The sequence below is a fragment of the Anopheles stephensi genome, chromosome 2, assembly GCF_013141755.1.
Source record: "Anopheles stephensi strain Indian chromosome 2, UCI_ANSTEP_V1.0, whole genome shotgun sequence".
In the NCBI taxonomy this organism is placed as follows: domain Eukaryota; kingdom Metazoa; phylum Arthropoda; class Insecta; order Diptera; family Culicidae; genus Anopheles; species Anopheles stephensi.
In genome coordinates, this window is record NC_050202.1 from 69,049,945 (window position 1) to 69,064,833 (window position 14,889).

Here is a 14,889-nt window from a genome sequence, read left to right on the forward strand (position 1 = left end):
TGTGTGTGTTGTGAGTTGAAAATGTAGCAACAGGCCTCCCGGACCCATCTAAAGCTTCAAGGTTTGGTAGGCTAGTTTTTAAGATAAAATATGCAAAAGTCTTCTGTCGGGCGTTTCGGTGGTCCTACTCGGCGAGCGCTTGGGATACGTTACAATCAATGGAACATTCGCTGGACATTCGTACCCGGGGCAGATAAAATGGCCAACCAGGGACAACCGGGGCCGGATCGTATCGTTTTCTTCGAACCTGCGTGCCCTTTCCATTCGGTCCTATCCAAAGTGTGTGCGTGTGTGTGTGTGTGTGTGTGGGTGCGTGTGGTTATGTGTGAGTGAATTCGGGAGTAGCTGCTGTTGAATATTTAAACACAAACTCTCCTAGGAATAATTTAATTACGAAAACAAACACCCTTCAGAATTAGCACTAGGTGGAAAATTTGCTTGCGAAACCTGCCTTCGCCGAGGGTTTTGTTATGGTTTTCCAGCAAAACGACACAACAAGAAAGGGAAAAAATATTTTTCTTTTCTCAGATTTTTTTTATGCCCCTACTCACTGCTGTTTGTTTAGATCCTGATCCGTGTGGCGTTATAGTTTGTCCCTTGAACGGCCCGCGGATCGAAACGGTTCATCCATTTTGCTGATTTTCGGCATTTTCCGACCAAACATCTCTTGCTAACCGGTTTTTTTCTTTCTCCCATACAACGAAGCGTCCTTTTTTCCCGTTCGTTGTATCTTGCACGTTTTGCTGACAGTTATACTTTTTTGGGGAGTGGGTTTGCTTTCCTTTTCTTTCTAATCTTTTGTTTTCCATTTATGCTCTCCTTTTGCTGGGCTGGTTCATATTTTAATAACTTACTCAAACAGTACGTGCCGTCGTACCGTGCCGTGGTCGAAAATAAAACGATCTAACCTGAACACCGATCAAAATCAGTGTATTGCATATAAAGAAACGATCGAAGCATTTTGTGTTACGAATAGTCCAGGATATTATAGAACAGAAATTTCATGTAAGTTCAGAGTGGTCCCTCAGCATGGTGGTTATTTTGTTCGAAATTGCTGTAATCCAATATTTGCAAATGGAAATTATTTCACATTTAAATTGTTTTGCACTTCCATACTCGCATTCGCGCTTCAATCGCCTACAAAGCGGCGCCATCAATACGCAAGGAGGGTGATTTTGTTTCGCCAAAACCTAACACAATTTCAGCACTTTGTGCAGAAAACATCAAACACATTCCGATTCGCTTTATTGCATGAGGACTCCGCCGGCTGCGTCTGATGTTTGGGCTTACAATTTCTAGTTCGCTTCCATCCATTCTCCCACTAGCAAACGCGTAACGCTGAGCAATGCAATACATCCCGCTGCACTTGGCTGGAATGTGAAAATGAGAATCCTTTCGCATCGGGGTAAAGCACTCTCGATTGTCAACATTGCGTTTCCCGGATCGATCGGTCGGTCGCAGAAAACTTCCCGGCACGGATCGCGGGCCCCGACCGAACCAGCCACAATGGTTCCCCCTCGGGCACTGCATGACAAGTGCAGCACAATGCAGCAAATGCAACGCGCCGCTCACGTGTGATGTGCTGTGCTCGAGTGCAGGCCTTTTGTGTGTCCCGGGCGCAGTGGGCAACTCTCGACACGACACGGGACACACACAACTCGGTCCGTCTCTCTATCGGAAGCATTAATCATTCCACTTTATCTATCCAATATTGTCACAACGTAATCAATTCATTTATGCTACACAAGCATGATAATGATAATGTGCAGGGCCGATCTAATCTTATGCAAATGTGGAGCGTGCACCGAGCGCTGCCTACATCCGGGCGCCCAGCGCTCACGCCCGGGCTCGTCCGTGATCATCGTGTCATTATCGAAATCTTCGTCACTGGCTCAAAATCACCGGGTAGTAGTGTGTTACGATGGAGTGCTCGCTAACGGTGAGCAGGCGATTGGTCGTGATTCATTTCTCGTGGTATCGTTGTCTGCCCGTGCCGTAATATAATGAATGCTTGATGATCCGGTGTGGTTTACGGGTAAGCAATAGGGTTAAGTAAATGTTCAGAGTTTTTAGATTAGTTTCGTTTTAGAACAAATGTACTACTTAAAAGGATAATGAAGAAGCGTTTTCAAATATTTAAACTGGTATGTAAAAGAAAAAAATCAAACCTATTTTATAAACAGTAATTGAACTTCAAAACAAATGTCAACTCGAATAATTTGTATTGAACGAAGTTCTACATTGTATAGGAAGATAACGCCATAAGCAAAAACTAATCAAACCATCATATCCTATCAAATCTCTCAGCTCTTAATCATTCTCATCATTACCGTAATTATGAACCGATCTGGTGTGCATTCTTGTTGGTATAATCCCGTACCTGTTTAATGCTGAATGACCAATTGCAGCATTTGACTATTGATCGCACGTTTCGAACACCTTCCTTCAGATGAACGCATATAATTGAATCAATAATTTATAAGCGCTACATTAATTCACCATTGCGTGCAGCATGATTCCGTCCCGGCCAATGTGCTCCATTACCTACGCTTCACCCGTCTCCACCGTGAGGCAACTCTTGACATTCGACTTCAACTCCATCTTTCGATGAACGATACGGCGCACGTTGTCTCAAAGCATCACCTGAAAAGTAGCAACCGGAACCGAGTCCGGGTTGCAATCACTAAGGTCACGCAACGGGTCCCCGGTCTCCTGCACGATGGAAGGACCACCGGGCTGCATTTGTACTCCGGCCGGGAGTAGCATTCCCGCTTGCTCGTTTGCGCTCGTCTTGCGCCCCGGTATATAAGACCCGGGGTAGCATCTGGATAAAAGCGACTGCTTATTGTGCTGCTCGGGTGTAACGTGACCAGTAATAGACAGACAAAGTGAGTGATAGTATCAACCTGTCGTTTTACGTTGACGTCTATCCGGTCGCTCTGTGCGCCTTCCTGGCCTGTCCACGACGACGCTCCGTCTATCGTGCTTTGCTACCAGATAATGTTTACGGGTGTATTGTTTGGTCTTGCTCAGTACGTGGACCAGAGTTCACTGTTGTCACAGAAGGAAAATTAGGTTAGTGCTGCTTCTTCATGCATGCATAGCGTTTGGTGAGATGGGGAACAGGATGGTAAATGTGTACGTCCGATGATTCATTTATAAAATAGATACCACGCTGTTTCCGGACACATGACGTGAAGGCAACCGTATTAACTTCATTACGCACTGCCACAGCTTGAAGTCGTGAGACGCTGAGGTGTTTGAGTGGTAGTCTAGCCAATTGTCTGTCTGGCTATAAAAATAGAATTGTGAGTGAATAGTTCGCATCAAATAATGAACGACTTTAAGAGTGAGAGATAATTTTGAAGGATTGGTTATCATTTCCTACACTTATGAATGCTCTGCTATTTAAAAACTAAATAAAGAATTCATTTTATACCTTTATCAAACCTACTACTCGATGCTCTATCTTCACCTTAAACACCACAACGCTAATTCCCCCTCAATAAACGATGGTAAATGTAAAATACGATGACACTGGATACAAAACACGGTCCTCTCGATACGACCGCCCGACGGTGGGTCGTATGAAATGTTCATTTTAATATGGGTCCAATCCTCGTAACACTTGGAAACCGTTCAACTTTGTTAAACATAAAAAAGTCTCAAACAGCAACAGCAACAGCAACAACAAAAAACCGTACCCGTAAAAGGGCTGTGAAGATGTACGGGAGGCAACTCGAATGTGTTTCTGCGCAATCATAAAATACGAAGAGCTACTCGCTACTTTAAAACCTCTGCGTTTTTCCAACACGGCAACACGGCAAACGTTGGGGATTTTGATGCAAAATATGCGAGGCCTGGCTACTGCATAAAGAAAATCGATGTAAAAGGGGGGTTTCCCGGTGGCTATACAAGATCAATGAAGTTTCAAATTCATTGTACGTAAAGACAGGCTTTTGTGGGTGTGCTGTGCGGTAATTGTCTTGGCACACGTTCATGAATTATGCAGACAAAGCAGGAACGAAAAGCAATGAGTGGAGGTTTTAAGGAAACCAATGAAATGTGGCACTGAATTCTTACGAGTGGTGGCAGTGTGTCTGATAAGGAGTTAGGGTGGATCGGATTACTTTTGCGAAGGTTGAGAAATTTAATATCTTTTCACTAATTTACTTAAAACCCGAGGAAGTGATGCAAGCACTGATTGTGAACAATGACAAATTTGCTGATGAACTTTTTTTTTTACTTGAAGCTAAGAAATTTCTTGGCCAATATTTTCAAACCACATCATCAAACTAAATGCTATGCGTTAGTATTAATTATGAAATAAACCCATAAATAAAAAACAGCATTTTTTCCATTCAATTGAGCGTACTTGACGGTACACAAATTCAATTCCATTCCGCAACTACTGCTGATGAAATTTTTATTTGCAGTAGTTTTCACATGGAAAGGAAAAGAATAGAAAAAAATCTATCCGTGAAAGAATCTTACGCGTAAAACGAATGGAAAAAAAATTAAACTACCTTCAGCCCGATTCCGATTCCATCCAAATGCAAACCAAAGTAGAAGGAAAGCAATTTCGGATTATCGCATCGTAAGAGTGTTTCCCTTTTTTTCTTTCTTTCCCAATTTTCCCAACCAACAGAAGGCGAGACCGAGCCTCTTGTATGCAGACATCAAATACCGAAAAACGACACTGGCACGCTGCGGTATCCCGCCGTGGTATGAGAAGATTGTGGTTTTGAAGCTTATAGACCCGTGGTCCCTTGTATCGAAATGCTCGATTCGATTCATGCCGGTTCGCTTGCCAGTTCTCCTTCCTTCTTTCACTCATCGTCTTAAGTCCACAGCACGTAACGAAAGAAGAAAAAAGAAAGCTGGCAGAACTCCGGCATTGCCACCGGACGACACATATCTGCGAATGTTCGCAGGTTGTTTTTGCTTCAGTCATGCTGGTTTTTTGTTGATAGGAACGCTTATAATTCCATACGCATACCGAAACCCGTGGAACCTGTCAACTTCGTGCCCGGTATACGCTTGCAAGTTCCGGGACGGTTCTATGCGGATTGTAGAAAACAATCCTTCTCGCCCGCCCCCGGCCACCACAGTTTCGGATAATCGAATCCTTCCACGCTCTTGCTGATCGCGTGTAAACATTGCAGCCAGCCAGGAATCATCTTTCGCAAACCGGTGGCCAGCTAGGGCTTGGGGTAATATGAGGTTTTGTGGCAGTTTTGCATTTTCCTTCCATCCTAAAATGAAAAATTGGATTAGGTGGCATTAGTGTGTGTGCGCCTTCGGACGGCCTGCTCGGATGTGCTTTTGTGATTACGGTATACGGTTGTCGTATAGGGTGGCATAATAACCTAATGCTGGGAGAAAAATGGATGGTACGGCTATCTGCATGCGAGCTATCGAGCCGGACGAAATGATATTGGCAATTGAAAAATTTACGACCAAATCGTATTGCATATTTAAGTAACCTGCAGATTATGTTGATAGGGCAAGCTTATTGCGTATGGTTTTTTTTTTTTGCTTTCCTTTCAGTGCTACCAAGTGGTTTCACGTTCTAAAGAATAGTTTAAATATACAATCAAAAATTGGGCAACTTTTCGGCAAAATCCATGTGCGGAGGAAGCAATTGCCTCAAGAATAGATCGGAAATCACTTCACAAGTATCGATATTTGCAGCAAAATTGACGATTCCCATCCACCTCCGGCCAGCTTCAGTTCCACTAACTCGGTCTCGAAGCTTGCGGGTACGCCCGTGGGTAGTATAACTTTCTGGCCTACGTTCGCTGGCACACCTGGGAAATCAATATGTTAGCTGTAAAATTTACTGCTAATGAGTTTCGGAAACAGTTTTTACGAAGCACGGCGCGGGTTCCAAGGCAACCGAGCAAGGGGGATGTGTGTGTGTAGGCAAACTTTCGGCGCACGCGAACGAATGGGCGAGCAAAGTTGAACCGATGGTTTTGGCAGAACTGCTCAAGGACATCTTTCCTGGGTAAGAAATCCGAGACGCTGCGCTGTTGGCCACGATTCACGATTGCTTGGGGTTTTATAAGTCACCATTTTCTCTGTCATCAATGATATTACAGTTCTGTCTGCAATGAGCTTTCGTTCGAAATACTTTACCTACATTGGAAAAATAATTCTGCTAATTGTTTTCTTCTAATGTTTCAAATGGAATTACCTAATTTTCTTGTGACAGCAAAACCTTTTTTACCTATAAAAATAAGCAAAGAAAAATGATGCAATGAAGCAGCTCAATGTCCAGTAAAGCCTGGAGATGTACCCGCCTGGATCATCACTATCACACCAGCGTGTCGTTAACAACCAAACAGTCCGGAACCATCCAAGCCCCTTTTCCTTGTTTTTCTTTGTTCCTCCTGCATTTTATGTACGGGTTCTATGGGCATGGGTCACGGGAAGCGTTAGTGCCTCCGTCAGTTCCGAAAGCTAGAATCGATTAGTGGCGCTAGCTTCGTGTACGCCATTAAATAACACGACCCAGCACTAGCAAGCTGGCGGGTAAAACGGTGTACTGGACCCTGTTAAGTGTTTTGGGGTTATTGGGTTTCGCTGGAACAGGTGAAACTATCGCTCGTTGCCATTTTGGGTGATTAAAGTTGAAAATTGTTACCACTTTCTTCAAGTAAGGGCAAAAAGCAGCGCCGTTACCTAGCGAGGGAAAACATATGAGCTTCGCATATAGAGCTTCTAGTTGTTTATGCTTTCGAGCGTCCGTGCGCTTGTTGGTGAAAGGCTTTGGTTTTTGAATGAGGAAAAACTTTTCCAAGCAATATGTAAGCGTTGTACGGTACGCTGCATATACAAAGCACGACAATTTTGCTTGAAGTAAGCGTGCGTTTAAGAGCGATAGAGCTGCTCGAAAGAATCGCACGCAAATTTTCATGCATAATGTGCATATTTTCTTGAGGAAAAGCGTTGAGGAAAAACAAATATGGAGTAAACGATCATTTGGTAAGGTTTCTTTAACTAAAGAATAGGATTGGGATAGGATGTAGGATAATTAAATCCTAAATTCCATAAAATTTCAGGCAATTTATTATTAACATTATCTCACTGTACCATTTGCCCCTGTTTACTTGCTCTTTCGATGTAAAAAAAAAAATGTTTTTCTTGGCAAACTAGCATTCAGTGCAAAAGAGGCAGTTAATTTCCTACTGCAACGGTCAGAAAAATTGTACCAACGTCAACAATATGGGGTCTACGACCGCCGGCAAACTCGATTACCAGCAAGAATGTGACAAAAACTAACCAACAAACATGAATGTGGGTCTTCACGAAGAAAAACAAATGCATTGGCAACGTCAGCAAAACGAAAGCAAAAATCGTTGCTCGGATTGCATCAGAACTATTCGTAACGCATAACGCTTGGCGTTCCAGCACGGTGCGCTCACATTACAACCACAATCAACAATCATTTGTTATGGCTGTGCTCAAATTCTTCAAACACACAAGTTTGTCGTTTGAAGCCTGGTGGGCTTTAAAGCAGTAAGCAAGCAATTGCTATTCAAGTTATGAAATTAAATCTCTAGCTTTGGACGAATCAATCTAGGACGCACCATTTCCGCATGAACAGCTGTTTGCATGTACGTTTGTGTCGAATGAACCTTTTTGTGTGCTTAGCGCATGGAGGTTTTTTTTTCGTGAACTTAAGAACCGGTTACATCGAAATAACTTACATTATTAAGATCATTTGAGGCATTATTTAATACAGCAATACAATTTATTATTAGCCCCAATGAGCTGTTTGAGCTCATAAGCGTTCTCTATACTATAGCATATAACTGAATGTGGATACATAATTAAGAAGATATGTTATGGGAACAGAAAAGTAATGTAATTAGCTGAGCTGGTCGGCGGAAAGCAAACTCGATGCATAATTTGTTTCATTCGGAATATTCAGACCAAGCTGGCGGTAACGAGCATTAGATAGGATTGAGTATTAATATTGCACACAACATTGAAGGGCTACACTTTACGAAATTAGTCAATCAGTCTCAGCTGGAGCGAGAGATAGAAAATCCGTCCATCTCAATTTACTAATGTATGTATGTATTAACATTTTTGGTTTCTTCTTTAATGGAGGTATTGATACACCCTCCGAATGCTGTCTAGTAGGAAACAGTATTTGTCTCATCTAACCGAATTGAGGGACAGAAAACACCTTACTCAAGCAATCGTTTTTGTTACCGTGCACGACACGGAAACCAAACAAACCTACGTGTGCCCTACATTCATTCCTATTAATTTGATGACGCTTGCAATGAGGAAAACCAAACGACCCTCATTCGGTGCAGCTTTTGTGCAGCTGCCCAATCGATCGACAGGTAAAAAGTTGTTTATTTTTCCAATTTCGCTGACCGATCAAACGCTCGCTGACCGATCGACCGTCAATAAAACAAAGCATCGATCGCTGATCGCCGGCTAGTTGCGTTTGTGGTTCGGGATCGGTGTGCCGTCGTACGGAGCAAACCGAGAAACAGTAGTGCAGCAGGATGAAGTTCGTCACAGTATTGTTGGTGTTTGGTGTAGTGTTTTCCGCGTTGCAGCTGACATTTGCAGCACCGGTGAATGCGGAACAGTTGCCCGCCAATGCCGAGCCGAACAAGAAAGAGCTGAGACCAGTGACGGAGCTGAAGCAGGCGGAAAGTGCGGATGCGCCGGCTGCACATGCTGATACGGTGGCTGTTGCAGCAGAGAAGGAACAGGATGCGGCCGTCGTCGATGCGGTCGAGCAAGTGAGCAACTACGTGCAGGAGGATGCGGCCGATGGTGAGGCTGTCGAAGGTAGTGAAATGAGTGCTAGTTCTCGGTCGAAGCGATCAGTTGCATGTACCGAACTCTTAGGAGATGATGGCGTTATGCGGACGGTGTGCGATCAGGACCAGGACGCGGAGAGCAGTGCATTGGACAGTGCGGTGGCGTTCGAGCGTTCGTACGGAGGACATGGTGGCCATCACGGAGGCCATGGTTACGAACATCATGAGGCGAAGGGACACGGTGCATATGGACATCATGAGGCGAAGGGCCACGGCGGCTATGGGCATCATGATGCGAAGGGCCACGGTGGCTATCATGAGGCGAAGGGTCATGGCGGATATGGACATCATGAGGCGAAGGGTCATGGCGGATACGGACATCATGAGGCGAAGGGACACGGTGGCTACGGACATCATGAAGCGAAGGGACACGGTGGCTATGGACATCATGAGGCAAAGGGACACGGTGGCTACGGACATCATGAGGCGAAGGGACACGGAGGCCATATGCAGCATGGTGGATATGGACACGAGCACAAGGGATACGGACATGGTGGACATATGGAGCATGGCGGGTACGGACACGAGCACAAGGGCCACGAGCACAAGGGGTACGGGCACGGAGGACACGAGCATAAGGGATACGGACATGGTGGCCATGAGCACAAGGGATACGGACACGAGCACAGGGGTTATGGGCACGAGCATAAAGGATACGGACACGAGCACAAGGGATACGGACACGGTGGACACGAGCATAAGGGATATGGCCACGAGCACAAGGGTTATGGCCATGAGCATAAGGGATACGGACACGGAGGACACGAACACAAGGGTTACGGACACGAGCATAAGGGATACGGACACGGAGGACACGAGCACAAGGGATACGGACACGAGCACAAGGGTTACGGGCACGGAGGCCACGAGCACAAGGGATACGGACACGAGCACAAGGGATACGGACACGGCCACGAAGCACACGGATACGGCCATGGACATGGACATGAGGCTCACGCCGGACACGGTTACGGACACGAAGCGCATGGTCATGGCCACGGCGGATACGAGCACAAGAAGATGCACTACCGGTCCGCGTCTTACACGGCCCCGGTCACTCATCACCAACCATCCCACGGTGGATACGGTGGACACGCCGCCCCAGTGAAGTGTGGAGCGAACCTGCTCGTCGGTTGTGCCCCATCGGTCTCGAAGGTTCCTTGCCAGCCAGTGCACGAACATCATGGCTATGGACATCACGGTGGATACGGTGGACACGAAGCTGCCTCGGAGCTGTCATTCCGCTTTGCCGCTCCGGAGCCGGAACAGAAGGAGGAGAAAACGGAATAAGTGATAACAGTTTCTAATAAAGTAATCGCAACATTAATTCTTGAAATGGTTCTTCAATTGCAGTTGGTGGAAAAGTTTGAGAAATTTATTTGCGTATGATATATCTTTTCAGATCTTGAATAACATTGCTTCTGAATTTTACTTACGGCTTTGATTACTCTTATTGAAAGAAGCTATAATTTTATGGTTACATCAATTATTTTTACTAACCATGCTGATTACTATCATAATTTTCCCTTGAAATCTCCAAAGCATTACGATTATTTGTTTCGTGACTCGCTTCTATTATGAAAGAAAAATCAAGAGGTACACATATGGTTTCGACTGGTACAGTCCTCTCCATCAGCTTCATAATATATTATCAAACTTTTCGGATCACAGTTGACAAGTCATTAATCATAGACGCAGGCATTAATCAAGTAAGCAGCAAAGCAAAAGTGGCCTGATTTTTGGGTAATCGTCGTCTGGTACATTAACGCGCTCAAACAGTTGCCAAACTAGTCCAGCTGTTACAAATCGAGACGGGTGTTCGGAAGGTGATTATTATCATTCTTCAGTTGGGCAGTGCTGACAGCTTTATTAAATTATAATATCACTCGATAAAGAAGGTAAAACTTCCCTTTTTTCGTACAAAAAATTATGCATAAGCTACCCATTCTGAACGGCATGCTGATTATAAAGCTCCAATTTGATAACGCTAGAACAGGTATTAAAATGTTCCAACCGTACCGCTCGCACTTATTACCTTAAAGCATTGCTTTATCTTGTTTAAGCCAATACAGAATCATTTAACCATCCCAACCATCCCTTTCTCAATCAACTTCCATAAAACGGTGTCGAACCAGGCCGCAAAAAGCTTATCGTTTGCAAATGACCCAAAAGATATGTTTTTAATACAATCACATTTCCGGCCAGGTTCCTGTCGGAAAAATATGACCGCTTTTGTAAAAGATAATAAAACCGAGACATCATCACCTATTGTGGGGTTCTTGGGGGGAAGCAATACCAGCAAACCCCCAACTCTTCTTTCACCGCCCTGCGAAAACATTAATTTTGCTTCGACCCAATGAACCCAACCGTTTCTGCTAGAGTCCGCTTTGTTCCCACTCATCAACGATATTACAGAAGGTGGCAAAATTCAATAGGATCCTGATGGCATAATATTCAAGCGTGGCACCCCGTTACACCCTACCAGGAATCGGTTCTCTCGTTAGCAAAGCATCCAATATTCCATTCTCGTCACCGTATCCTTCCGTAGCGGTAAAGGACGCTCCTTCTGCTGCTACGGCCACCGTCGCTGGTTGAAAGGTTGTTTTTATTTCATTTTTATTGCGTTCTTTACACACGGGTTGCCAACAGCAGCCTCCAAACGAAGTCCGTGCAACGTTGGTAGCAATGTTGTGCGATTTTTGAACCCGAGCCCGTGTGTCATGTGCGTTCGGAGACAAAATTAATCATACGCAGTGTGGGGATTTTCCTGTTTTTCCTACCTTTTTTGGTCTGCTGCTGCCTTCTGTTCATTCTCCGGATATTGTTACCCGTTCTCGGCAAACGATCCATCAATGTGTTAAATGTCAAAGCGTGTACCGTGGCCTTGCCATATTCGGGACGGCCCGTGCAGTCCCAGGATCAACGCACAACCGATCGATTGACAAACCGTGAGCGGGTTACTATTTCGGATGAGAAATTTTATATTTCTCGGAACAAGCTCCGACCGCTCTGTCGGGGGAAAGGGTTTGCCGGTCATTCCGGGCGCATGATGATACACGCACACGAAATTTTGTACCCGTGCGCCCGATCCGTTTATATCAACAGTCATTCTGTTAGTATCTCATGCTGCGATCCGAGAAGGATGAGGGAAATCTTCCGCGGAAACATTCGCCACCGACATCACCGCACGGGTGGTTTCTCCATGGGAACAAGTTTGAAGTCAATTTGTTTGATAATGACTTTGACTTTCGCTCCCGCGCCACTGACCAGGGACCACTATCCTCGGTCGGATGAATCACACTGTAATGTACACCGCCGGATGCGTTGGTTCGATAGGAGGCATGATGATGAAAGTCAACCTTGCTGCTCGCTATCTCTCGCTCTGGTCGGTAGTGACGGAACGGTTCGGTTGAGTCGCGTCGTATGTCAAAAATTGTTAGCATCACGTCGCAACGCCCGCCCGAGATCCACGACCAAGCCACGTTCGCGAACTAAAGCGAATATTAGCGTAGCGGCGCGGAAGATCCGACGTGATACTCGACGACGACGGCGACGCCCATCCGTCACTGTGATGTATGATTATGCCTCCAATAAATCAATGCTCCGGTTTCTCCAGTCTACTTAACATGATCCCAAGCCCAAACGGTCGTTGCTGCTGTTGGTCGTCGGCCTATTTCGATCGGCGGTTTCGCACGGGACCCGGGCAATGTTGCATGCGAACTGGATGGAGCACTGGATAGCCTTGGACCTGGGCTCTAAATTTCGTGCAAATACATCCGGAGGTTAGGAGGCATCGTATCGTCTGGGTAAATTGGACGCAAATGACGCGAACGTACGCGAAGAGCATCGGTGGAGTGGAGAATAATGAAGAACTGATAGGTCGGTACCGTCAGAACCGATGCGTGATGTTTGGCCTCCGTTGGAACGAGCGCGTTATTAGGACACGGTGAAGCCTTTACAAAGTCCGACAGACACACTTGGGACAGTTGGGAGCATGGGTCAAACTGACTTGGGCCTACCGTCCTACACCAAGCACCAATAAATTGCTACTATTTTATGGCACACAATAGGGCATTGTAGCATTAAATTAAACCGTCGATGTACATAAGGTCAATGAGCGTGTTGTGGTGGAGTAGGCATGCAAAGATTGGTGCGGGTTGTACACCACTAATTCAATCTAAGGTGGAAAATTGAATGTTAAAGTGCATCTTTATGCTATCCTCAAACTTTACCCTATTTGTACATCTCCGGCACTAATTATTTGCCTGTAGTCGTTGTTACGTTGCGGCCTGTTTCAGCGTACATTTTGAACGGTGCTGTAGGCCTTTCCTTCACGCACGGCATGCCAAGATGACAATCGTTTAACTTCAGCATGTTGAAAATTTAACCCGGCACAGACAATCCGTCCACGTTTGCCCCATCACACCTTCGAGCTTCTCTACCTCTGTCCCGTATAAAGCATCCGGTGTCGTTCGTACGATGTTCCATTATGCTACAGTACGGCGGTCGTTGGCCGGGCGACAGCGCGAACCGGCAATGTTTGGCCTGACGAGCCATCAATCATCGGATCATAATTTGGAAAATGTTATTCGAGCGAAAAACGTGCGCCAACGCCGGGTGATAAGTTTACCGTACTACCGAAACCTAGCACCCATTCAACGGTTCTCGCTCGTTTTGGCTTCATTTTACTGTGAACCCTGTGTATTGGATTTTTCCACCACCCAGTCTAACGGAGACTCCAAAGGCCGCTCAGCATCCGGCCAGCATCGGTGGCTTCGGGTTTTTCAGGTTCTGGTGTGCTCTTTTTTTGTTCTTGTTATTTGTCACACGGTTCCGTAAATCATGTTGTGACATTATTGTGAAGGCATGAGACTGCGAGTACCGAAGAAGACCAAAGAACAACCGGCAGACCGACCGCACGGACCAGATTCGGAAAGTTTCTCCCAGCCGTGCAGGTGACGAAGGTGGCGTTGTGATTGTTTTCTTCACCCGAAGCAGCTACCACTACGGATGAAACGCTTCCCCAGCGCGCCAGTGTGTGTGTGTGTTGGGCTGGGAATATAAATAAGAAGTAAATTACCAGATAAGTTGCCTCCATTTAGGCGCATGACAGAAAACGAATGGATTATTTATGTGCGCCCGGAACCGATGCTCGGTGCCCGGATGAAGAAGCACCGATTTCTTTTCCCAACCGAACGGGCCCAAAGCTTTCCGGCCGTGGGTTGGACATATTCTCTACCATTCCATTTTTTCCTCTGTTGTCTTCGATGAATCGCTACCATTTCTGGGGAGAAAAATTGGTCCCCATTAAGGATGGAGCGGGCACATTTTTGCTCCGTGCTTGTTAGTCCTAAATGAGGCTATGAATATTTTTAACACTGCCGCTGCAAAAGCGATGCACACTTACGGATGAGTGTTTATCCATTTTTGTTTGCCACCAATAAATCAAACGTTTGTGGTGGAAATTGTTTCCCACCGTGGGGCTGCGTGTGTGGTATGGTGCTGGAACAATAAATGGTTCTAATAAGAGTGATTGTGTGACGCAGTCGTCAAAGGTAGACGACAAATCACGATTTGAAATTTTAGTTAAATTGTCAAAAATTAACTAACTCAATTGTTCGAAAGAATACTTCCTATTAAAATTAAATAACTTCAAAATAAGAAGAACAAAGAAATCTCAACTGTAAATCATCTTAATCATCTTATGATGGACACTTAACTCTCACTCGCTCTTCTTGGCCTTATGACCTCTTACGTAGTTGGATAGTCAATCCTCACTACAGGGAACGGTCTGGTTGGGATTTGAGCCCCAGATTTGCCGTATGAAAACCGGCTCCGTAGTCGCCTCTTTCGCCGGGCCGCTTCGGGCTATTGAAAGCTATTGAGAGACTATTCAATCAGTCTCTCATCTAGTCATCTAGTTCCATTTCTCTTAATCTCCAAAGTTCTTGCTCATCTATAGAAGTTTTGTTTTAGAATATTTTAACAATAAACAAACAGTAGAAACCATTGTTTCCCTCCATTTAACTCGATC

The 14,889-nt window shown here is 45.3% G+C and overlaps 2 protein-coding genes across 10 annotated transcripts in view; both read left to right on the forward strand.

Annotated features, from left to right (window-relative positions):
• LOC118504520 (papilin-like) overlaps positions 1 to 14,889 on the forward strand; it is a 200,992-nt gene that overhangs the window by 93,383 nt on the left and 92,720 nt on the right. The window lies entirely within an intron of this gene.
• Positions 8,446 to 10,182, forward strand: LOC118504521 (histidine-rich glycoprotein-like). The gene has a single exon (XM_036039063.1). It carries the CDS (start codon positions 8,532 to 8,534, stop codon positions 10,143 to 10,145), a length of 1,614 nt encoding a protein of 537 aa, XP_035894956.1. The 5' UTR covers positions 8,446 to 8,531; the 3' UTR covers positions 10,146 to 10,182.